Source organism: Choloepus didactylus, chromosome 9, assembly GCF_015220235.1.
Source record: "Choloepus didactylus isolate mChoDid1 chromosome 9, mChoDid1.pri, whole genome shotgun sequence".
NCBI lineage: Eukaryota > Metazoa > Chordata > Mammalia > Pilosa > Megalonychidae > Choloepus > Choloepus didactylus.
The window spans coordinates 6,496,924-6,521,316 of record NC_051315.1 but is presented as its reverse complement, the minus strand read 5'-3'; the positions used below and the strand labels follow the sequence as shown (position 1 = coordinate 6,521,316).

Genomic DNA, 24,393 nt, shown 5'->3' with positions numbered 1-24,393 from the left:
GTGGGGGGACGGGGGGCTGGAGCGGGGCTGCAGGCCAGGCTTGGTGCCCACCCCCCCGGCAGGGGCCCCCGTGGTGCTGCCCTACCAGGTGTATTTCATGCGGAAACTGTGGCTGCACGTGACCCCGGGGAAGGATGAGAACGCAGACACCATCCTCCACTACCACCAGGTGCCCGGGCCCACCCCACTGCACCCCGGCGGGCACTGGGGGGCCTGCCCTCAGTCCCTCCGCCCACCTGCTCACCTGTCCAGCGAGGTGGAGGGCGCAGCAGGTGGGGAAGGGGGAACTGCCCATCCCAGCCCCCAGCCCCACAGCCGGGGGTCACTCCAGGAAGAGTGGGGAGAGGAACCCCCACCCCGATGCACGATGTTGGGGCTCGTGCCTGGCTCCCAGGCTGCTCCCCGTAAGGGAACCCTGCCCCGCAGGCTTCAGTCTGCTTTGCCTCTCCTGGGCAGGGGTGGGGGGCAGCACCCCAGGTACCTGACCCCGATGTGAGGTGGGCGGCAGCCAGGGCAGTTCTGAGCAGCAGCCTGAGGCCCAGGCCACGTGCCGGTCGCCCCAGGAGCTGCCCAAGTACCTGCGCGGCTTCCACAAGTGCTCGCGGGAGGACGCCGTGCACCTGGCCAGCCTCATCTACAGAGCCCGGTTTGGCGATGACCGGTCCTCGCTGGCCAGCGTGGCCAAGATCCTCAGGGAGCTGGTGCCCACGGACCTCACCCGCCTGATGTCCACAGAGGAGTGGAGAAAGGTCTGGGGGGGATCTCGGGGCAGCTGACACCCCCCAGGGGCCTGCATCCCTCCCACACGACATACCCAGCCTGCCTTGGGGCAGTGAGCAGGGCCACTCAGTCTCCCCGCGGCCGTCCAGGGTGCCTCTGCTCCCCTCCCCTCCTCCCCACTCCAGGGGCAGAAGACACCCTTGGCCTTAAGCTCCAGCCCCCATCCCCACACCCAAGGTGGACCCTCAGGCATGTGCCACTTTGAACCGGGGCCTCAGGGAGCCCTGGGGAGCCCCGGCCCTGGGTTGGGGTCGCCGGTGTGGTGCCAAGCGGCCCCACTCACCCTCACGGGCCCTTGTCACCCTCAGAGCATCCTCCTGGCCTATGACAAGCACACGGGCAAGACGGTGGAGGAGGCCAAGGTGGCCTTCCTGAAGTGGATCTGCCGCTGGCCCACCTTCGGGTCGGCCTTTTTCGAGGTGAAGGTAAGCCTCGCCCAGCCCCGGCCCTTCTCCAGGCAGCCCTGCATTCTGGCCAGCACCCCACATCTTGGGGCAGGGACCGGGTGCTGTGCCATCAGGGGCATGCATGTGTGATTGGGGGGGTGTGAAATGCGTGTGTGCATATATGTGTACTCATACACATGCATGTGTGCCTGTGGTGTGTGTGATCATCCATATGTGTGAGTGTGCATGCATGTGCATGTGTACAAGTGTGTGGGTGTGCACATGTGCATGTATGTTTACATGCCTATGCACACAGGTGTACATGCATATGTGTATGCAGGTGTCAGTACATGTGCATGTGTGCACATTCATGTGTGAGTGTGCATACATGGGCATGTGTACAAATGTGTGGGTATGTACAGGTGTGCATGCACGTGTACACATCTATGCACGTGTACATGCTCGTGTGTGCAGATATCTTGTGCACATGTGTACTCGTGGGGTGTGTGTGCATGTATGTGTGTGCACCCACATGTTGCCTTGGTGTGTGTGTGCATGCACATGTGCATGTGTACTAGCATTGTGTTGTGCAGGTGTGTGCGTGCAGATATGCATGTGCATATGTGGGGGGGTGTGCATTGAGGTTTTGTGTGTGTGCCCACATGTGTGTGCCTATGGTGTGTGCATTCATATGAGCATGTGCACATGTGTGAGAGTGTGTGCGTGCACATGCACCTGCGTGTGCCTCAGGGAAGGTGAGCTCCGGCAGCCTCCTGGGGTTGGGCCATGACCACTTGTGCCCCCGTCCCCAGCAAACCTCAGAGCCCTCCTACCCAGACATCGTCCTCATCGCCATCAACTGGCGTGGCGTCCTCCTCATCCACCCCAAGACCAAGGTAGCTGTGGGGGGGGGGGCACCAGGTCTGGGGCCCCCAGGTCGGGGGGACAGTGGTCGCCCTCCCAGCCCCCAGCCCAGACGTGCCCGGCCCACCGCCCGCTCTCCCGCAGGAGCTGCTCACCACCTACCCCTTCACCAAGATCGCCAGCTGGAGCAGCGGCAGCACCTACTTCCACATGGCGCTGGGGAGCCTCGGCCGGGGCAGCCGCCTGCTCTGCGAGACCTCGCTGGTGAGCCCAGACGCGGGCCGAGGGGATGCGGGGGCCCACACCCCAAGAGCGGACGTGACCAGCCCTTCCCACCTCGCCACCTGCAACCGGGAGAGCTGCTGGCCCCAGAGCTTGGCCCCCACGTCCAGAGGCGGGCAGAGCCAGGCTGACTCAGGGGAGAGGGCTGGGCTGGAGGCATCACTCTGTGGGGTCCTCCGTGGTCCGAGGCCCCTCTGAAGACAGTGGGGGGGGGGGGTCGGGGCTCCACAACGCAGGCAGCAAAACCTGGGACGTGGCCAGACCCCTGGGTCCCAGCCCCCCGCCCAGGCCCTCCGGCACCCCCTCGGCCTCTGACTCAGCCTTCCCCACGCAGGGCTACAAGATGGACGATCTGCTGACCTCGTACGTGCAGCAGCTCCTGAGCGTCGTGCACAAGCAGCGGGGCGCCCGGGCCGCGGTCGAGTCCTAGCGGCAGATGCCCTGGGGCTGGGCTGCCTGCCTTCTGCACATGGCATCCCCTTGGCCTTCCCCTGCTCCAGCACACATCCACGATTCCCCCGGGGGGCCCGCGTGGGCCCTCTCCCTCCTGGGAGCTGACCCCTGAGCCCGAAGGGGAGCCAGGGTGGGGGTGGGGGATCCCGGGCCTCCAGTGGGGAGATGCTCCGTCCCCAGGATGCTGAATAAAATCCCAGGACCTCAGGGAAGTGAGTGCATCAGTGGGGGCGGCAGGGGGACGACACAGGCCAGCAAAGGCGTCTTCCGGAAAAAAGCAATGTGACTTCTCCAAGGAGCCAGTGACAGCACCATTCTTGGGGGATGACTTCATTCACCATCTCCCCTCCTTCCCCTTTCCTTGCTCTCCCTCCCTCCCTCCCACCCACAATCTCTGAGGCTCCCATGCTCCAAAAGAGGATGACACTAGATGGCTCCCAGGGGGGCGGGCGGAGGTTCCCACCGGGCAGCCGGCTTCCTGCTAAGGCCACCTTCTACCCTAACAGTGGAGGCCTGGGTTCCTGAATCCCCCAAAGGGCAGGCAAGCCCTGTTGGAGTCCCCCAAACCCCCCAGCCCTTTGTGGGCCCAGCCCTGAGGCAGCCCGGCCCTGGGAAACACTCCCAGCTGCTGAGTCGGGTGTCTGGGCTTCTGTGAGTGTCCACGCCCCCCTGCATGGTCTGTCCACAGAGCCCCCGACCACCCACAAACCACAGAGGGCTGCTGTGGGTGTGTAAACGAGCTTCATTTTGCAAGGCGTGAGCTCCAAGAGCCGGCACTGCTGTGTTCACCCGAGGCTGGGAGCCCACCACCCACCTGGCCTCCCTCCTCCCTGCTCCCAGAGACTCAGCCCCGGGGGGCTGCTGGGCCCATGGGGGAGCTCAGGGGGAGCCACAGAGGCCCAGGCCCAGGGTAGAGCAGCCACAGGTGGGGTTTCAGGAAGGAGGCCCGAGCCACGGAGGAGAGCAGGGGCCTGTCGTCTGCTGATACGTGGCAGGACTCCCTGGCCTGGGTTGGGGCCCTGCTCGGTAGAGGGGGTGAGTGGCAGAGGGGGTGAAGGGTGGCTTCCCGGGGCTCCCCCTTCTGCTGGGCACTGGGGCAAGCTCCCACAGGAGACTTCGTGCCAGCAGGTCCTCTGCGGGGAAGGCACAGGCAGGACGGGGCGGCAGGGCAGCAAAACGTGGGTGTGGGCCCGGGCTCCCCACTTCCAGGAGGGAAAGAGAGAGAAGGGGGAGAAGAGAGAACGCAGGAAAAGGCAGAAATAAAGGAAAATGAGCAAAGCCAGAAGGGGCAGGAGGGGGGACAAGCAAACGGGGAGGGCAGAGATGGGGGCACAGACTGCTAAGATTCGATGAGAGCAAGGCCAGAGTGGGAGGCAAGAGGGAAGACGGCAGGAAGGGGCAGAGGGAGAGAATGGGGGTGCAGAAGGAAGGAAGGGGGGCCAGGCGGACAGGTGCTTCAGGCAGAGCTGGGGTTCCCAGATTTGGGGTGGGCCTTGCGGGAGGCCAGCTCCGAGAGCTTCTTTAGCCGCTTCTTCAGCTCCAGGGGGAACTTCTCATAGCACTTCTTGCACACGGGCTTCATGTCAAACTCCACAAACTTGTTCCTTGGGACGCAGGGGGTCCAGCAGTCATGGGGCAGCTCAGGGGGACCCCAGATAGGCAGTGAGCTTTCCCCAGACCCCCCTGCCTCAGCCCCTCCACACCAGCAGGCCAGGCCTCAAGGTGAGCTCGGCCAGAGGCTGCAGCCTTGCAGAGGTGGGCCTCGGGGCCTCCCTGCTCTCCAAGGGGCTTCTCCGGGACTCTGACACTCCAGAGCCCTCCATGGCTCCCTGCTGCCCTCAGAAGTCCCAAACCTCCTGCATCCCTGTACTTCCCGGATGAGCCAGCCTTCACACGGGCTGTTCCCTCTGCTAAAATGCCCTTCCCTCCCCCATCCCGAGCCTGAGCCTGGTGTCCTTGCAAGTGTGTGCCCCACCCCCCATTTCCCATCCTGCTGCCTCAGTCCCAGCCCCACCCCACTGCAGGTGAGCACCCACACAGGCCGTCTTGCTGGTCTCAGGGCTGCTACACGTCTCCCCCCGCATCCCAAAGGCCTGGCCGCAGCAGGGAGTGGGGACCAAGGAAGGGCTGATGAAAGCTCCATGGGAGCGGGGCTGAGGGAGGCTGTGGGTGGGCCCCCCTCTGCCCCTTGCCTGGGACGCCCCGACCCCCCAGGCCCGCTTACTTCAGGGTGAGTTTGCCGTTGCAGGTGGAGCAGGAGAAGCAGTTCACACACCAGGCCTTGTTCAGAGCTGACACCACTGCGGGGGCAGACGGGGGGTGCAGGGGGCTCAGCGGGGCCCTCCCAGGCCCCCACAGGCCCAGCTGTGCAAAGTGAGAGCCAGCTGGGCCCGCAGCTGCAGGACCCAGGGTGGGGGGCATGTGGGGGGCACGACACAGAGGGTGCCTCACCGTCTCCCTCGATCACGTGGCTGCAGCTGTAGCAGACGTCCCCAAAGAGCTGCAGCACAAGCAGAGCAAGGCGTCACCACTGCGGGCTGCAGGCCCTCTGCTCACAGCCCGGGGCACCCACAGGGCCCCAGGGCACCCCTTAGAATCACCCCCTGAGAGCACAACAGGTCTGGACACTGCTCCCCAAAGGTCCCTTTGCTCTGTGGGTGCCCCGTGAGGGTGGGGGCCAGGAGGCATCCCCATTTCACCAACCCCCACTGTCTTCTGCACCAGAGCAGCCGCAGCTTGGCTAGACGTGGGGGACGGGAGGAGGCGGCGGCTACGTCTCTACCGCAGGCCCAGGACTTCACAACTTGTGTGGCCGTTCCCACAGTAGGACACCCAGGCCGAGAAGGTGCCTGAGCTGGGGCCGGGGGCCGAGCACCCCACAGAGGGTCCCCCAGGGCACCGGACTCCTGCAGGGCTCCTGCTGCTCACACAGCGGGGATGGCATCCCCAGCTACCACCGCCCGCCCCCAGGCCCCCAGCCCTGGACGGGGTGGGGAGCACCTCTCTCCAGACCCTCACCCCCCACCCCAAATGGGTCCTCACCTGGTTGTAGTGAGTCTCGCAATACGCCAGGCCCTTCTTCTCGTAGTGCCGGTGCCCCAGGAACGGCTTCTCACACTTGGCACAAACAAAGTGCTGCAGGGTTGTGGGGGGAGGGAAGAGGGGGTGCACTGACACCTCAAGGCAGAGCTTCCTGGAAACAGAGCTGGCAGCAAACCTCCTTTCCAAGGGGGACCCCGAGAGCGTCAGAGCCTGTCGCCCAGGCGTGAGTGCTCACACGGGGGGCCCAAACGCCCATCATGTTCTCGTGACTTTGGAATCTTCCAGAAAGCCAGGAGAGGATGAGTGAGGTAGCATGGCCACCCAGCTGTGGTCTGTGTGCTCAGTGGACGGGCCAGGGTCCCTGGGAGGGGCCACACCCAGGAAGCCCACCCCAGGGGTCTGGGGCAGTGGGTGAGGCGGTGGTCTGGGCACCGTCTCCCATGCTGGGCCGGGGCCTGGGGCCCACGGTGGCTGCACTCACCTCCACGTGCCACTGCTTGCCCAGCGCGTTGACCACGCGGCCCTCGATGGGCCGGCGGCAGGCCCCACAGATGGGGACCCCCATCTTGTCATGGCAGGGCAGGCAGTAGAGCTCACCCTTCAGCTCGCGGGCCTCGGCGGTCAGCTCCTTGCTGAAAGGCAAGGCGGGGGCCCCGCTGCCACCCTGAGAAGCCCCTCTGTCCCCGGCGGGGCGGCCAGCAGCTCCCTTTGATCTCCAGGCCCTCTGGAGACTCCCCGTTCCCCGGAGTTCCCGCAGAGCCCCCGCAGAGCCCTCACTAAAGGGCACCCGTGTCTGCCCCGGCGGCCCTCCCTGGGCCAGGGGGTGTCTGGACAGCGGGGAGGAGCCCCTCTTTCCTCTCCTTCTGCCCTCTCCACCGCCAACTCCTGCCCTCCTCTGGGAGCCTGCTGTCTTGCTTGCTCTGGCTCTTGATGCCTCAGTTTCTCCCCGGGCTTCACCCCAGCTGTAAGTCTCCCGCAGCCTCACTCCCTGGTCTCGTGTGTGACCCCTGGGAAGGGGATTTTCCCACCGCAGGGGCTTCAGGCCCCCTTCACCCCTCCACCCTCCAGCCCACCCTGCAAGGTGCTCTCTAGACGTCCCTCCTGTCCCTCTGCTTGCCTCCCCACCTCGACCCCCCGCCTCAACCCTGCCCACCGCCCTGCGGCTGCACATCCCAGCTCTCGGCCTGCAGCCCCGGCTGCCCCACTCCCAGGGACCAGGGGGTCACACACCCACAGTGGGTGCAGCTGAAGTGGTCCGGGTGGTAGGCATCGTTCCGGAACATGAGGGGCTGCTCGTCGATGGCCAGGTGGCAGCGCTGACAGATGTACTTGCCCAGCCCCTTGGCCTTCTCGCGGTTGTGGCAGGGCCGGCAGAGGTGCCTGTGGGGGTGGGTGGCACACGGAGGCGGGGGTGCTGGGGACGACGGCCTGCTCCTCCTCCCTGCGCCCCGTGTCCAGGCCGGCCCAGGGCCACCTCCCGCAGGAGAGGTCCTCTCGGCCCCAGCCTTAAAGGATGCCCCGAGGGGCTCACCCAGGGGGAGAGGAGAGCGTGCCACCCCGTCGCCTGCCCACGAGGCCACTCAGACAGCAGCACCCGTGCCCACATCTCCCGCCTTCAGGAAAAGGTGGTATTTTCCTTGTTTCCATTTTTCTGAGCCCATCGTGTGGACTAGAAAATACATTTAACTGATATTTGTGAAATTAGTTTGATGTTTCGCTGTCTTCTGACCACCACAAGTTACTGTTTAACAACCACGTCAGCGTCAACTGCCCGCCGTGCCCGGCAGAGCGGCCAGTGAGCACACAGGGGTCGGCCGCCGGCTCCGTCCCTTCCTGTGGTGCCCACAGACAGAGCAAGAGGGGCCCCGACAGCGACAGACCCTTTCTGTCTCCAAAGACAGGCCCGGCTGTGTCGGCCGCGAGCCCCCCACAGGAAACGGCCCCACAGAGCCTTTCTTGTGACGGCCTCAGAGTGAAGTCTGAGGCCACTGCCTGCATCGGGCACAGCTGTGGCCGCCGCTGGGCACGGGATGAACGCGGCTCTGTTCCGTTCCCTCGCCCCCCAAAGGCGCAGGGATGCGTGTCGGGTCCCCACGCAGAGACGTACAGGGGCCTCGGTGCGGCACCCATGCCCAGCCACCACCCCAATCCGGAAGATCGGGGCTCCCTTTCCAGGCACCCATCGCAGGGCACCATCCCTGCATCCTCCGCAGCTCCCCGATCTCCAGGGCCTCTTTACAGGGGCGTCCACCTAAGTCCGACTCGACACCCCCCAACCAGGGGATGGTGGGCAGATTCCCAACGGCCGTGCTCCAACCTGCCCCCTCCCCTTGGGCTCTGGGCTGCAGCCTGCTGACCCTGCTTTCCGTTCGCCCAGCCTGGCCTCCGCAGGACCCCGTGTGCCCGCACGGCTGGCCGGGGTGAGCGTGCAGAGTCCACGCATGAGCAAGTGACTGGGTGAGGGACGGGGCAGGGTCACCTCCCCGGATGGCGTGGCCAGGCCTAGACCAGGGCCAAGACTCTCGCCCAGTGTCCCCCACCCCAGCCCAGGCTCTCGGCCGCCCCGCCCGCCCCCTCACTGTCGCTGACCCCTCCACACCTTGTCACCAGCCACAGGCACATTTGTGCCCCGATCCCCACATCAGATAATCCCTCCCTAGTGTTAGCACAGCATGCAGCCCACATGGAGTAACATCTCAGTGCTGCAGAAATCCACGCCCCCTGCACACCTGTGGCACCCCATTCCTGTACATACATCGCACCCCACACACCCCACACACCCCACTGGCTTCCAGGGGAGACAGAACAGAAGCATCGTCTTTCCTGGGGGAACCCCAGATGGGAAACATTTTCTCGTCACCAGATCTAAAGGCTACCTTATGAAATTTTTTCCAGGGAGAATTAAAATGAAACCTAAGAAAGAAAAAAAGAATACAAAAAATACACCCACCCAACCAACCAAAAACTCAAGTTTGGGAGTGACAACCCTGGCTCTGCCGCTTCCTGGCTGTTGGTCATTGGACAAGTTACTTAACCTCTCTGAGCCTCGGTTTCCCCGTCGGTGATGATCCCAACTGCACAGGGCTGTGTGTGTGTCGGGGCGGGGAGTTAGGATGTTGTAGGTAGCACCCCCCCACCAATGCAGCACGGACATTATTTTAACGTTTTAACTTAAAATCTCAAAGTCTCCTGAAACTAGAGCTGGTGACCGGGCTTCCCCCAACAGGCCTGAGGGATCATGTGGGGAAAGCTCTGCTCTCACAGTCTCAGGAGTGGACCCTGCAGACACCCAAAGACCCCCGGCCACGGGCCACCCCCGGGGGTCCAGGCAGCCTCCCGAGGCCAGCGGGCAGCAGCCACCCCCTTCACAACCCCTCGGGAGGAGCAGGGGCACGGGCCGGGCCACCCGGGCGAGCGGCGTCCCCACGGGCCCAGACAGCACCCCATTATGAGGCGGCCTGCAGCTGGGCTCCGTGGAGATAAAGGCCGCGATTTATTCTGCCGCCTGAGCAGGGCCTCATTATCCGGGGCAGGACACAAGGCCCCTGCAGCCGGGCTCCTGAAAGGCTCCTCTCTCATCCCGCCCCCCACCGGGTCCCTTCACAGGACCCCGCCGCTGTCCCTGTTGCCATGGCCGCCAGCCCCTCCAGGCCCCCAGTTGTCCGTCAACGCCAGCAGAGCCCCCCGGCCCGGCCCTCGCCCACGAGAGGACGGTCACACTCGGCCTCTGTGGGGCTGCAGGGGTGGGGTGGGAGGAGGGGGACACTGGGACATTCACGGCCTTGGGCAGCAGACGCAGCCACACAAGGGACCCCTCAGGAACCAAGCGGCCTTTCAGGGCCGGGGGGGCCGCCACCTCCCTCCTCTGCTTAAATAGCAGCCTCCCATCCACGGCTGCTCGGAGCCCACCGCCGGCGGCCCCCCACCCCTGGCTCCAGCTCACCCGCCACCCCTCGGCCCGGTCACCTCCCTGTCCGCCCGGACCTGACGACGGTGAGCGGTAAGGGTGACGGCGGTGGGACAGCTCGGTGGGGAGGCCCCGGGGAGCGGGGGTCTTCAGTTGTCCCCTTGTCCCCAAGCTGCCTCCTCTGTGATGGCTGCAGGGGCCGTGGGTGGAGAAGACCCCACAAAGGAGGCCACCCTGTCCCCAGAGCCTGGGGCTGGGGGAGGCTGGAGATGATTCACCCGCAACACAGCAGGTGGGGACGGCCCTGCTGCCGTCCCCTCGGCCACCTTGGCCCGGGCAGGTGCAGGAGGAAGGAATCTGCTGGGGACAAGAGGTCACGCTGGGGGGCAGAGGCAGGGGGAGGAGGAGAGGAAGGTCTAGACTTGAGGCAGAGGGAGACCACCACCCGGCCACCCAGCACTACCACCATGAGCCCCTGGGGCAACGGCCCACCCACCCGTCTCATCCACAGAGACCCAAGACACGGCCCACACCCCTGGGCCCCCCAACTCTGCCCCAGGCACCACCAGTGGAAAGCCCAGGGACCAGAGCAATTTTAGGCCTGTGTTTTCTAAGAGGAAGTCACCAGAGTGACCAGCAGCCTGTTTCAGACCCACATCTCCAACACCAACAACAAAATTCGTTAACTGGGGGAGAGGTAGAGAAACAGAATAAAAGAAACCTTGACCAACTAGAAACGAGCTGGAACGCCATCCCCCAACAAGAGTGGCCACCCCGGGAGCACACGGTGCCGTCACTGGGCTGGCACGGAGGCTGCGGGCTGGGCACAGCACCCACGGCCACCCCCGCCGCGTCTCCAGTGGTTCCAGCGGGGACCCTCGCTAAAGGGGAAGCGCCGTTACCCGATGGCTTCCCCGGGGGGGACCTGGGCATCCAGGGCCCCCCAGTTCAGCTGAATGCCATGCTGTTGCCCCCTGGAATTCTTACTTGTTGAACAAGGGGTGCACGAGGTCCTGCAAAGGACGTGGCCAGTCTCAGTACCAAGTTGCTGAGCCTGGGAGGCAACTCCGGTGTGAAGGAGCTGAACCTAGCTGTGGGTAAAGGGCCCCCCGTCAGCTCTCGGAGTCAAGGGGTTGGGGGGGGTGTCCTGGGAGGTGCCGCTCTCCCAGATCTGACCTCCAATTCCAGCACCCCTGCCCTCAGCCTCAGTTTCCTCTTCTGCAAAATGGGGCTATTGGTTCCTCCCTTTCAGGACTGTGAGCCAGCAGTCAGGGCTTGTGAGCTGCCCTCCTGGAGGGGCCGCCAGGTTGGGGGCACGCAGCTCAGCCCCTCCACGGCCCCTCCCCACCCCTGGGCCTGGCCCCTGTCTCCCAGCTGCCAGGGAAAGGCAGGGCGCACAGCATCTGTCTCCTGCCAGTCTGGCCACAAAGAAGAGCCCAGAAGCCTGTTAGCAGCCACCGGGGAGCCAGAAGGCAGAGGCTGCTGCAGTCGGGGTGCAGACTGCTTGGTCCCCGCCGTCCCACCCTCCCTGCTCACCCCCCAGCCATTCCGGGCCCACAGCACCCAGGAAGGAACTCTCCCTCCTCTTCTTAGGTGTCTTTATTTGACTAAAAACAAAACCGGAATCAGTGACTCCCTCGGGGAGAGGGCAGGGAGCACCCCACCTGAACTGGGGCTCCCCGGAGGTCAATGGCCTCTGAGCACAACCAGCAGGCTCTGAGCTTAGCCCCTCACTGGTGAGCAGAGCAGATCTGTGGGTGGGAAATTCTGCTCCCCTCTGGGGAGGACGGCTCTTGCCCTCTGGGAGGGGAATCGGCCCTCGGCTGTTAGACTGCCTTCACCGCCCAAATGTCCCCAAATGCTCAGAAAGCACAGGAGTCCTGGATCCTGATGGCCACATTCCTAATGGGGTCTCCGGGTGTCAGGGGCCGGGGGCCACAGGACAGAAGCAGAGAGCAGGGAGCTGGTGTCAGGTGGCTAACACCTGCCCAGGAGGCAACTCGGGGAGGGTCCTGGGACCTGGGGGAGCACAGTTCACCTGGCCAGGTTCAAAGCTACAGAGATAGGTAGACAAGCCACCCACGGGGGGCCACGGGGGGCAGGGTGCATGTGTTACTTGCCCACCATTCTGCTAGCACCACTGTAGGCAGAGCAGACAATGGGGGCCCTCCCTCCACCCCTGCCACCACCCAGAGCCCCTCCCACCACCCCAAGCCACAGACCCATGGGGCTCCAATCCTGTTCTCCCACCCCCAGGCCTCTGAGTGTGTGGACTTGACACGGGGTGGGGGGATTCCAGAACCACGGATCTCAGAGGGAAAGCCGGCCCCAGCCAGCACCCCAAAGCAAGCTCCAAGCCCTGGTTTTCTTTTTGGCTTTTTGCCCAAGTTCAGGATGCCCCTGACACTCACCCACCCGAAAGAGACACAGGACGTGCCATCCGTGGTCACCTGGGAACCCGGGAATGGGCACAGCCAATGCCTCGGCGAGGGGTGGGGAGATCCTGAAGGCATTGGGGGTCTTACCCGAGCTGGAGGGGCCGGCAGGGGTGGGTGCGGGTGGGGGGCTGCCACAGACAGGACAGAGGGCCCCAGTGGGGTGCTGAGCTGGCCCCGGCTCCCTGTCACCCCGCTTGCTCCCTCCAGGCTGGTCCCAGGCTCCAGCCACAGAATGAACGGGCTGGAGACGGCCCCTCCAGGCCTGCTCGCCAACTCCTCGCCGGGCAGCGCCGAGCAATGCGGCCGGGAGACGCCACTGGAGAACGTCCTTTTCGCCTCCTTCTACCTCCTGGACTTCATCCTGGCCTTCGTTGGCAACGCCCTGGCCCTGTGGCTTTTCGTCTGGGACCACAAGGCGGGCAGCCCGGCCAACGTGTTCCTGATGCACCTGGCCCTGGCCGACCTGTCCTGTGTGCTGGTGCTGCCCACCCGCCTCGTCTACCACTTCTCGGGGAACCACTGGCCGTTCGGGGAGATCCCGTGCCGGCTCACCGGCTTCCTCTTCTACCTGAACATGTACGCCAGCATCTACTTCCTCACCTGCATCAGCGCTGACCGCTTCCTGGCCATCGTGCACCCCGTCAGGTCGCTCCGGCTGCGCAGGCCGCTCTACGCCCACCTGGCCTGCGCCTTCCTCTGGGTGGTGGTGGCCGTGGCCATGGCCCCGCTGCTGGCCAGCCCTCAGACGGTGCAGACCAACCGCACGGTCGTCTGCCTGCAGCTCTACCGGGAGAGGGCCTCCCGGCACGCCCTGGTGTCGCTGGCGGTGGCCTTCACCTTCCCGTTCGTCGTCACGGTCACCTGCTACCTGCTGATCATCCGCAGCCTGCGGCAGGGGCCGCGCGTCGAGCAGCGCCTCAAGGGCAAGGCGGTGCGCATGATCGCCGTGGTGCTCGCCATCTTCCTGGTCTGCTTCGTGCCCTACCACGTCAACCGCTCCGTCTACGTGCTGCACCTGCACGGCGGCCGGGCCTCCTGTGCCACCCAGCGCCTGCTGGCCCTGGGCAACCGCGTCACCTCCTGCCTCGCCAGCCTCAACGGCGCCCTCGACCCCGTCATGTACTTCTTCGTGGCCGAGAAGTTCCGCGAGGGCCTGTGCAACCTGCTCTGCGGCCGGAGGCTCACGGGGCCGCCCCCCAGCGCCGAAGGGAAAACCAACGAGAGCTCGCTGAGCGCCAAGTCGGAGCTGTGAGGGCCCGGGACAGGACCGCGGGGTGGCCCGGAAGGAGCAGACCACCCGGACACACACACGAAGGAGGAGGCCGCCTTCTCCCCCAGCCACCACCAGCCGTCTCGGCAGGTCACCAGCTCCGACGCCAAGGCCCTTGCCCTGGTCACATCCCACCCTTGCCAAGGTTCAAATCCCTCAAAAGGGAGAACTGACGGCGTGCCCCCTGGGCCACGTCCCTCTGCACGGAGCATGCATTGGCCGCGGGCAGGGGATGGGTGCAGAGGCCAGGACATCTTTTGAACGAGTCCTTCTTTCTGAGCACAGCCTGCGAAGCTCCCCATCTCCTCCCCACTACAGAAAGGCAAGGCGGAAAGCCCGGGAGGGGCCTGGAAATGACCCGGGAGCAGGGACAATAGGGAAACTGGGCAGAGGGTCCTGAATATTTCTCTCGAAATGCAGTGTGGCTTGAGATCCCTTTGAGGCGGCTTTGCCAGGGGGCCATGGATTATAACGCTGGTTGATGGATAATAATGCACATTACTCAGCAGGGCAGGTAAGCTCAGAGACGGGTCCACAGTCCCTGTCCCCCTGCCCCAGATGCACAACTGAAGAGGCACCTCCTGTGGGGCCTGGTGTCCCCGGAACTTCTCTGCCGGTGCCCATCCCTCCCCAGCCCTGGTCAAGCGGATGGCGTCAGTGGGCAGTCCCGGGGACTTGAGCTGTGTCACTGCCTGAGCCGGGCGGCGAGCCAGGCCCTGGCGTGGGAAGCCGTCCCCACCACTCCAACTGGGCAGGGCACGTCCTTGCCCCCACCCCCCCCGAGGGCCCCTGGCAGCCATGGCTGGCCACGTGTGAGCCACATCATCCGCGGCTGGCATGTATCTCCCTCGCACGTCCTTTTTTGTACTTGTTTATACTGATCATAAACATAACTGTAGTTTTAGGCCTGCAAATTTGTGCTATGTTTGGTTAACATAACAGCCTTCCCAGAATGCCTCCTCCATTCAACCTAAGAATGGCAAACTGGTGGGAAGGTGGCAGGGTGCAGGGGTTGTCTCTCTCTCTCTCTCCCCACCCCACATCTTGATGCCCTCCCCCCACCCACCCACCCCCATGCAGCACCTTCTCTGCACCATGCAGACTCTGAAATTCTGCACAGCCAGGTGCAAAGGCCCACCTGGCACTTGGAGAGATGGCCCACTCCGGCTGGCACCCTGCCCCTTTCCATCATAGCCATACTTCATTTTCCTATCCCATCTTACTGTCCCAAGCACTTCCAGCCCCTGGAAGATTTTCCCACCCAGCCCTGGGGGCAGGTGGCCTTTTGTAAGCCACAGCTCCGCAAGTAGGCAGGACCCCCAAGCTGGGGTGATGCAGCCACTCAGCACCCAGGCCCCCCAGTGCTGTCCCCCGGCCTCACCACGGCATCCTTCTGCTCCCCACGTCCTCGGAAACCCTAGACAGCTAATACCCGGGCTCCTGCTGGGGTCAGGGGCCAGGCCAGGCGCTGGAGGTACCGAGATCACAGGGCCTCCCTGTGCCGCTCCTGGGGCAGCACTGAGAAGGCATCGTGGAGGGGCCGCGGCAGAGAACGGAGATGGCGGGGTGCTCAGCGAGGACAGAGAGCGGGGATGGGGAGGACGGCAGGCTGGCGGGCCGCTGTGGGGAGGGAGGCGGGGAGGCAGGGAGCTGGGCTGACGTGAGGTCTCTGACTTGCAGTGAGGTGGGCACAGAGAGACCACCAGAGAGGCAGACCGGGGTCAGCGGAGGGGAAAGGCAAAGCGCAGAGCTCAGGTGGGGCATGTTGAGATGCCCGTGGGACACCGGGTGACGGGGGCACGTGGGTGGCTGAGAGGCCAGGCGGAGGTCCAGGGTGGAGGTAGAGATCTGATGTCGTGCAGCCCACTCGTACCATTTAAAACCCTGGGACTCTGTCCCCAAGGGCAGGGGTGATGCCCAAAGACAGAGCCCCAGAAGACCCCAACCTTTCGAGACTGAGCAGGAGCAGCCTGAGGGAAAAGGGAGGATGTGGGGGAGCACAGGGTCCCAGGAGCCAAGAGCAGGGGGACAGGTGGTGAGGAAAGTGGCTGAGAGGTCAGGAGAGGCCTGAGGGCCATGGGCTGCCAACACGAAGGTCACTGGAACCCCAACCAGACTGGGGTGAGGGGAGGCAGGCAGGGAGGAGGCAGCTGCCCTGCAGAGGGAGGACAGCTCGGGAGGACTCCCAGGGCCTGGTTCTTTGGAGAGGGGGAGAGAGAGAGCAACCTGGAGCCACAAGCCCTTAAGGAGGCCCGAGGGGGTGAGCTGGGCTTGGAGAGGCACCTCCATCGTGGAGGGGAGGGGAGAGTGGGTGGGGTGGAGCAGGGGCACCCCGAGAGCTTGCAAAGTGAGGACAGGGGCAGGAGGGGGCCGAGGGGAAAAGAGCCAGCCTTCTTGGAAGGTGGGAAATGAACCCAGCTAAGGAGACCTAGCGCCAAGTGCCCATGCAGCCTGTGAATTTAGAGTAAGTTCAGCCAGCCTTGTCAAGTGGTTTTTCTCCAGCAGCATTCAGCCACGTGGGTGCCGGCAGGACGGCCAGGTGGGTGTGAACTCAAAGCTCCTTCTCCTGCCCACCACGGCTCGGCTCCTGCAGGCCGCCCAGTCCTGGAGCCTGGCTGCAAGCAGCAGCCACGCGGCCACCTCCCAGCCCGGACGCCCAGCTCACCTGCCCGCGTTCTTCACGAAGCCCAGGTCAGCCAGCTCCACATCGCAGAGCTCGCAGCGGAAGCACCCGGGGTGCCAGTTGTTGCCCATGGCTTTGATGACGCGGCCGATGATGAACTCGCCTGGAGAGGAGAGACGAGGAGAGGAGAGGGCCCTCCTGGCATGGCCGCCTCGTGTTCGCCAGCCCCTGCCCGACCTCGGGCTCCATCCCAGAGCCCACCTGCCTGGCTCCAAGGGCTCCCTGCCCCAAGCATGGGACCTTGGTGCGCCCCGGGGCCCTGCCCGCCCCCTCCCTCGTCCCGGCAGGGCAGGCCAGGGGCTAACCCCAGCCCTTACCACAGGCACCGCAGCATGGAGCAAACAGCATCTGGAAGTCGTGTTCGCAGTATTTCCGGCCTTCGAACTGCAAAGGGGGCCGGAAGAGAAAGGACAAGGAAGCCGCCCGTCAGCCCCGGGGCCTGCCCTCCAGGAGGCTGGGCGAGAACCCCCTTTATGCATCTGCTACCACTGTAGGAAGCAGGTGGGGGGGCACCCCCAGGAGGGCTTCCTGGAGGAGGTGGCACAGAGTTGAAAGACAGCAGGCGTTGGGGGATACTGAGAGGGTTCAAGGCCTGGAGACAGGAGGGGTTGGCCCGTAGGACGTGGCAGGAGTGCAAAGACAGAGAACCGGGTTAGAAGGCTACGAGCTGGGGGGGTGCAGCACAACCAGGCCCCCACGGCCAGGGCTGTATGCCAGAGACCTCGGCCGTGGTTCCTGATAGCAGGTGGGTGGGTGTTTAGCTGGGGGGGGGGGGAAGAGATCAACTTTGAACTCCGTGTGTCTCTTGGAGCTGCTCCCTGAGGGGCTTCTCTGAGAAGCCCAGCTCCCCCCAGAGGGTACAGGAAGGGTGGGGGGTGCCCATGGGAGGAGATACAAGTCCTGCGGCCAGCCGGAGCTAGTGAGGGTGCCAGCTGGACAGCCGCCGTCCCCGCCCAGGCAGAGAGGGTCCCAGCCGCAGCCCCACGCACGGCCAAAGCCTGCCCCTGCCTTCCTCTCCACTGAAAATTTTATTTTCCTTTTTGAAAAATGAATATCCTCCTGGCTGCAGCGAGAGACAGATGGACACAGCAACCTGTAGTGGCATCAGGCGTGAAACTATTCAGCAACTCTTGCCTGAGGACCCTCTGTGTCCCACGCTTCGTTCTTGCCACATGGCCACCCCCAGGGACCCTGCCCACCCCTCTCCCTGCCTCTGGGTGGGCCGGCCCTTCTCAGGGGGCGAGACAGCACCGTGGGAAACAGCCGCTCTGCGGGCGGATCACACACACGTCGCCCGTCAGCCAATCCCAACACCCCCGGCACCTGCCACCGTGCCCAGGGCAACCTCCAGCGGTGCTGGGTGGGGGGTAAGGGGCTCATTTACAGCATTTGCCGGTTTCTAAGCTGAAAATACCCCCTTCGTGGCCAGTTTCAAGCTATCGACATGCCTGATGTGGAGGTCGCAAGAAATTCACGATAGCCACCATTACATGGTGCTCCACCCCAGGCACACTGGATGTGAATAACCTCGGGAGACTGAATAATCGCAAATGTCATAAAATAATCGGGAGGGGGCGAGTTTGAGAATTTGCATCGTTCCTTAATGTAATGCATTTGGCTGTAAGTGTATATCGTTGAGTTTTCAATAATGACTGTTCCAACAAGAGGCTCGCCAGCCAATGGAACACATCTGCTGCCCCCAAGAGCCCACGCAGGCGGGCCAGGCTGCTCTGCCTTTCTCGGGGTTATGGTGATGGCCTCCTGCCCAGCCTCCAGCCTCTGCCCCCTTCCGGTCTATCCCGGCCACCAGAGCGACCCTTTTCAACGTAAGGCCATGGAGTGACCCCCTGCTCACTCTCCTGCTCAGGCTGCAGAGGGAGTGCTGACCCATCAGTGGAGCTGAGTGTAGTGGAGACGTGTGGAGTGGTTCAGTTTGCAATCCCCAAGGAACCCAGGGAGCCCTGCACCCACCTCGGACCCCAGTCCCACGGCCCCGTACCCACCTTACCCCAACCACCAACAGGGGGCCCCACCTGCCTTCTCAGGGGATCCCCTGCCAAGGCTACCCACAGTCCGGCTGTCAGGCCTCAGCCGTCTCCTAAAACTACAGAGTGTGTGGTAGAGACAGAGAAGGGACCACCAGGGCCATCCGCCTGCCTCACGGCCCACTGGGCAGCTCTCGGCCGTCCCCGCCCCTGGGACGTGCCCACCTGTCCTGCCAGCTCTGCCCCCAGCTTGCAGGGATGTGCCAGCCCCCGTCTCTTCTGTCCACTGCCACACATGACTAGCTCCGCAGACGTCTCGATCCTCAACACGAGGGGGTTCTAGATCGGCAGGGATCGCTGCTGTTTAATTCAGTGACTTCATCTTTTTCAGGTTCAGAATCTGATTCTTTGTTATCTTTCAAAAATGTACTAAATGACTCTCCTTTGATTTTTTTTGGCCAAAGGCTGAGCTATGAAATAATCTAATGTTTAAATGATACATTCAAGATAGTGGCAAGATGTAATACACTACCAGTTGGGTTCTCTGCTAATGCCCTGTGTGTTTCAATAAATATGTCCAAACCTCAAAAAAAAAAGAGGAGGGGGTGCATAGGCCCCGCCATGGTCCATACCCTCCCCTGCACCCCCACCCCTGCATCTCCTCTGCTTCGATCACACTGGCCTCCTGGCCACTCCTCAGACACCCCAGCCCGCTGCCACCCCAGGACCTCTGCACGAGCCGTGCCCTCTGCAAAACGCTCTTCCTGCAGAAACGCGAGTCGCCCATCCCCTGCACCTGCAGGCCTGCCAACATGCAACCCCCTCTGCGGGGCCTTCCCCGGCCCCGGTGCCTCACCTGACAACCCCTAAGCTACCCACAGAGCTGTGCGACTCTGAGGGGCGGGAGGCAGAGCTGGGCCCCCTCGGGCCGGGCGTCCTCACCTCGTAGAAGAGGCCCTCGGGAAACTGCCGGAAGCACTGCGCACACACGAAGCAGTGCTCATGGTACAGCTCCCCGTTGCTGTTGACGATCCTCTCGGCGGGGGCGAAGCGGGCCTGGCAGCGCTGGCACACAGCGTTGGCCAAGGCGTTAGACATGTTGCTGGAAGGGGATAGAGAAGGAACAGAAGGTCAGGGCCTGGGGCTAGTGGGCACCTTTGAAACTATTAGGTATCCCAGGAAAGACTGTGTTCTTTAATCCAACCTTGTGGGTGAAGACTTGTTTTGGGTGGGACCTTTTAATTAGGTTGTTTCCATGGAGGTGTGACACACCCAACTGTGAGTGAGACCTTTTGATTAGACTATTTCCATCAAGATATGACTCTGCCCATTCAATGTAGGTCTTGATTAGTTTACTGGAGTCGTTTAAGAGTGCTCAGGGGCTGACACAGACCCAGACGCTTGGAGATTCAGACAGAAAGATGTTTGGAGATGCTAAGCTAAGAGATGAAGCCCAGAGTTTGCCCCAGAGAAGCCAACAGAGGATCCCCAGATGCTTAGAGAGAAACGCCCTGGGAGAACAAGCAAAGATGCACCGGAGCTGAGAGTGAGAAGCTAAGAGAAACAGAATCCCAGAGACATTTTGGAGAAAGCCATTTTGAGACCAGAACCTGGGAGCAAAAGACCAGCAGACACCAGCCACGTGCCTTCCCAGCTGACAGAGGTGTTCCAGACACCATCGGCCTTTCTTCAGTGAAGGCATCCTCCTGTTGATGCTTTAGTTTGGACTCTTTTATGGCCTTAGAACTGTAGATTTGTAACCTAATAAATGCCCTGTATAAAAGCCACTCCAATTCTGGTGTTTTGCATAACGGCAGCTTTAGCAAACAGGAACAGGCGGCAAACGGCAGGGCGCTGGCCTGGCCTGGCCTTGACCATCACGGTGTGCTTTTTTGGGGTGGGGAAAATGAAGAGCTCATCTTGCCATGGTGGGGGCCCTGCACTCCCGTGGGGGCTCGTCCACTGCTGTGCATTCAAGGCCAAGTCCCGGCTGCCCCCACACGCCCCTGCTGCCGCTGTGTGCCCTGGGCTTGGCGCTCCCCAACAACGATCCATCCAGGTAGACACGGTCAGGGACCTTCCCTGGTCTCACTGTGGAGGGGACAAAGCCCAAATGAGAAACCCAAGCCCCAGTCCCCAACATCCTCTCTCTGCCCACCACACCCTGCAGCCCCCCGGTACCCTCTTGGAGGTCAAATCCTGGCAGGGGAAGGCCAAGGGCACGTGCCCCTGGTCAGAGCTACCAGGCTCAACCAGGAAGCTTGTGATGTCACTTCTCCGGGCCCAGACTCCCCACCATGAAAGGGGGACTCTCACCACCACTGTCACATTGGGATGTGAGTGGGAAGGGGAAAGGATACACATAATGTCCCCAGCCAGCTGTCTGGCCATGGTGAGCCCCCAAAAATGACTCAGTCCCTGGCTGGCCACTAGGATCAGCTAGGGGGTCTCTACTGCCCCTTCCTCAGTGCACCAGAGGGTCCCTCGGGCTTCAGCTTCCCCCTGTGCCAGCTCTGATTCAGCACCCTCATTTAACCCACGAGGCACTCCTGAAGCTACTATCATCACTGCCGTTTTCCAGATGTGGCCTCAAGGCTCAGAGAGGGCAAGTAACTTGTCCAAGCTCGCCCAGCAGGTAACGGGATCTGGCTTTGAACCCAGGTCAGGCAGACATCAATGGTTCTTCAAATCCCTGGCTCCCCTCAAACCTGCAACCCTCCCTCCATGGAGAAGGCCAGAGTGTGGCTCTTTGAGGTGCAGCCTGCCTCCAGGGTAAGCGGCAGGCTTCCTTCTGGGAGGACTGGGGCTCAAATCCAACCCAAGGGGAAACATCCACCCTGACCCAGCCCCGCACTCATTGCAGCTCAGCGATCCTGAGACCTGGCCAGGGGCAGCCGTGTCGGACTCAGAACCGTGGCCAGGAGGCACCTGGGACACCCCAATTGTCGCCGCAGCCCTCCAAGACCCTAAGGTCCATTCAGCCCTGGGCAGCTGGGCCGAGAAGGACTTCCAGGCTGAACGAGGAGGGACGCCATCGACTGGTCATGTCCACCGTGGGTGCAGCCCTCCAAGTGACGCCTTCGAGGCTATCCTTCCAGCATGTTCCCTCGCTCGCAGCCGCAGAATCACGAGAGGAATGGCAAGGCGGGGACCCTGGTTCCTGACCGATGACAGAGAAAAGGAGCCAGGGGCACTGGGGCAGAAGGAGCTAAGGTCTCTGGTGTGGGCTGTGGGCAGGTGGGATTTCTTCTTTTCTCTGCTGTGGGGGACCCCCCGTGGCAGGGGCAGCCTCCTCAGCGAGATTTGCCAGGCACGGTGGGCTTCTGCATGTCTCGGCCTGGCCTCGGGTGTACTCGGGAGCCAAAGCCACCTCCCGCATTCATACCTACGACTATAAGAGCCTCAAAAGGTAAGGAGGGGCTCTCTCTAAGCCCACTCGGCAGGTGAACTCACTGCCCTCCCCCCTACGTGGGACATGACTCCCAGGGGTGTGAATCCCCCTGGCAATGTGGGGAACGACTCCTGGAGGTGAGCCTGGAGGTGACCAAAAGGAGGAAGAGAGATGAAGCAAAGTAGGGTCCAGTGGCTGAGAGATTTCAAACGGAGTTGAGAGGTCACTCTGGAGGGTATTCCTATGTGCTATATAGATATCACCTTTTAGTTTTTCGTGTGTTGGAATGGCTAGAGGGAAATACCTGAAGCTATCCTACTGCAACCCAGTGACCTGGATTCTTGAAGACAATTGTGTAACCGTAGATTGCATAGTGTGACTGTGTGGCTGTGAAAACCTTGCAGTTCACACTCCCTTTATCCAGTGTATGGACAGATGAGTGGGAAAATGGGGACAAAAATTAGTTAGATGAAGAACAGAGTGGGATGGAGGGGATGGGAAAGATTCAGGTGTTCTTTTTTGCTTTTATTTTTATTTTGGAGTAAAGAAAAGGTCCCAAAATTGATTCTGGTGATGAATGCACAACTGTATGATGGTGCTGTGAATAATTAATTGATTGTGCACTGTGGGTGACTGTAGGGTATGTGACTATATCTCAATTAAACTATATTAAAAAAAAATAAATGAACAATGAGGGGATGAGGGAATGGGATGTTTTGGATGTTCTTTTTTATTTCAATTTTTATTTTATTTTTTGGAGTATTGAAAATGTTCAAAGTTGGATTGTGGCGATGCAAGCACAACTATATGACAATTCTGTGAACAACTGATTGTGCACTTTGAATGACTGTATGTTATGTGATTATATCTCAATAAAATTGCATTAAAAAAAAGTTAAGGAGGAGGGGGCCCCGTTGGCGGTGGCAGGACTTGGGGAGGACACAAGACAAAAGGGAAGTCTGACACCCGGCAGCCTCGACCCAGCCAGGCTCCCAGCTCCTGCGGGTTCCCACGAGGTGGTGTTAAGTAAAATAAGACAGCCGCCTGCACTGGGAGTTACCAGAAGAGACCCCTTTCTGAGATATGGCAGAGTCTTTCCAGAAGATAAAATCAACCAAGGATGGACTTTCCGAGGAAGTGGAACATTTCACTATAAAGTTACAGCTTAGCAACATTAGTGACAAGCCAGTTTCTGTCCCGGTAGGGCAGCCTCTTAAAAGTGCTCAAGGGTACTATACTAACCAATGTGGACCCCTTCCCCACTTTGAAAGACCCTCTCACGTAATGAAGAACTTCAATGCCAACCAGCCACTTGAAACTCCCCTAATTGCTTCATAAACTGCCCTCTTGAGCTTTTCACTCTGACTTCCCTGATTCAGGGATCTCCCTGCTCCAGCACTGTCTCTTTCAAGAACCCTGCAGCTTTGGGTTTGCTGAAGACATCGTTTCTAGGCTGAGCTCCCACCAGCGCCATCGAGGGCTGGGCCTTGCCGGCACCCGCGCAGGCCTCGTTTCCTTCCCTGAGAGCTCTCCGAGCCCAGCAGCCCCCCTCTCCCGACGCACACCCCCGAGGTGGCTGGGAGGAAGTCCTCCCCACCTCTGTTCGTCAACAAGGCCCGGAGGGTCTTGGAGAGGCCGGAAATCAACAGGAAATCCCGTGACTCTGGCTCAGAACTTCCCTACTCCAGGGACTCAGAAAATGACACAAAAAACAGGATCCCAGTCCAGCCCAGCCCCGGCCCGTCGACGTCCTTAAGCCCAGCTCTCTGGGCCAGCAGCCAAGCCAGGCACCCCCAACCCTGTCCTCGGCCCCAGGACACTGGCTTCTGTGGACCGCGCCAGTGGGCCCCTTGTCCCCCAGCTTCCAGGGGGACAGCCCCCTACCCTGCCCGTGGCTTCTGGGCGGCCAGGCCCTCTATGGAAGCCACGGCCCCTTGGGGGGTCCACCCCACAGCCGCTGCCCTCTCTGGGGCACGTCAAGCTGGAGGTGGTGACAGGCCCCCTGCTGTTGCGAGCCTGGGTACTTTGCCACCCTCCAGCCACCCATGCTGCCTCCATCAGACTGTGAATAGCAGCCGGGGGAGGCTCTGTGGCCGCCCCCCATGCCAACCCCATTCAGGAAACCTCGAGGGAGTGCTGGGAACTGAGTCTAACCCACTGGCCAAAGAGACAGAGGATGGCAGATGTCACACGTGTGCCCGACACCCAAGCCACTGCACCATCAGAGACAATGCCACCTGTCTCCTGCAGGAGAAGAGGGAGGCCGGGTCCCAAGTCAGGCAAGCCAGATCCTGGGTTCCTGCAGACACGGGTTCTAACCCCGAGACTCCCAGCCACCAGCCGTGGGCCTGGAAGAAGGTTGCAGCCTTCCAGGGACGAAGTGCAGGATGCAGACGTGGGCACATCCAACCTGAGCTTAGGGCCAGGCGGGGTGCTAGCTGATCACTAGGGCCATTGTTTCCTGGCAAATCTGGGGCTTTCCCGGCTAGACGACAATGAGTGGGGGGCAGCACATTCCAAGCCCTCCTTCATGCATTCCAGCCTGGTTATCCCCCAAGGGTGCCAACCCACACCCACACCCACCCCTAGCTTGACAGAGCACAGCACAAGGCCATGAGCCACCTGCAAGCCAAACCCAAAAGTCGGGGCAGTACATACCATCCTGCTCCCCTCCCGCAACAACCCTCCCCAGCACCCCAAAATGCACCGTCTTGACCACTAACACAAGCCAACTTTGGTGTGACATGTCACCGACACTGATAGCAATAGGTAGCTGGCTCTCTGTGCCAGGGCCTGGGGAGGAGGCTGGCTGGTTTCCGATGAAGAAACCGAAGCACAGAGAGGGTCACTAACCTGCAGAGGGTCACACAGCATGCTCTGTTCTCTCCCATCCGCTGCTGGGGGCACCACAC

At 62.0% G+C, this 24,393-nt stretch overlaps 3 protein-coding genes across 10 annotated transcripts in view; 2 read left to right on the top strand and 1 right to left on the bottom strand.

Annotated features, from left to right (window-relative positions):
* MYO7B (myosin VIIB) overlaps positions 1-2,985 on the top strand; it is a 90,261-nt gene extending 87,276 nt beyond the window's left edge. The window contains exons 42-47 of one of the 2 annotated variants that reach the window (XM_037848846.1): positions 63-169; positions 564-749; positions 1,089-1,205; positions 1,979-2,062; positions 2,175-2,294; positions 2,647-2,985. In XM_037848846.1, coding sequence (XP_037704774.1) covers positions 63-169; positions 564-749; positions 1,089-1,205; positions 1,979-2,062; positions 2,175-2,294; positions 2,647-2,742 — 710 coding nt within the window. In that variant the 3' untranslated portion in view covers positions 2,743-2,985. Of the gene's footprint in view, positions 1-62; positions 170-563; positions 750-1,088; positions 1,206-1,978; positions 2,063-2,174; positions 2,295-2,646 lie in introns of those variants that run through there. The other variant, XR_005218707.1, reaches the window with a different exon arrangement.
* Positions 2,986-3,487: 502 nt separating this feature from the next.
* LIMS2 (LIM zinc finger domain containing 2) overlaps positions 3,488-24,393 on the bottom strand; it is a 46,285-nt gene continuing 25,379 nt past the window's right edge. For 5 of the 6 annotated variants that reach the window (XM_037848848.1, XM_037848851.1, XM_037848852.1 and 2 more), the window contains exons 2-10: positions 19,033-19,192; positions 16,423-16,489; positions 16,088-16,208; positions 7,038-7,187; positions 6,289-6,439; positions 5,808-5,900; positions 5,217-5,265; positions 4,990-5,065; positions 3,488-4,369 (exon numbers count right to left, since the gene is read on the bottom strand). In XM_037848848.1, the coding sequence (XP_037704776.1) occupies positions 4,222-4,369; positions 4,990-5,065; positions 5,217-5,265; positions 5,808-5,900; positions 6,289-6,439; positions 7,038-7,187; positions 16,088-16,208; positions 16,423-16,489; positions 19,033-19,192 (1,015 nt within the window). In that variant the 3' untranslated portion in view covers positions 3,488-4,221. Of the gene's footprint in view, positions 4,370-4,989; positions 5,066-5,216; positions 5,266-5,807; positions 5,901-6,288; positions 6,440-7,037; positions 7,188-12,752; positions 12,864-16,087; positions 16,209-16,422; positions 16,490-19,032; positions 19,193-24,393 lie in introns of those variants that run through there. The other variant, XM_037848853.1, reaches the window with a different exon arrangement.
* On the top strand, positions 9,393-14,484 carry GPR17 (G protein-coupled receptor 17). 2 transcript variants are annotated; one of them, XM_037848855.1, is made up of 2 exons: positions 9,393-9,800; positions 12,360-14,484. In XM_037848855.1, exon 2 carries the CDS (start codon positions 12,385-12,387, stop codon positions 13,402-13,404), a length of 1,020 nt encoding a protein of 339 aa, XP_037704783.1. In that variant the 5' UTR covers positions 9,393-9,800; positions 12,360-12,384; the 3' UTR covers positions 13,405-14,484. The 2 variants fall into 2 exon arrangements, with proteins under 2 accessions (XP_037704783.1, XP_037704782.1); XM_037848854.1 differs by having other exon boundaries at positions 9,394-9,807.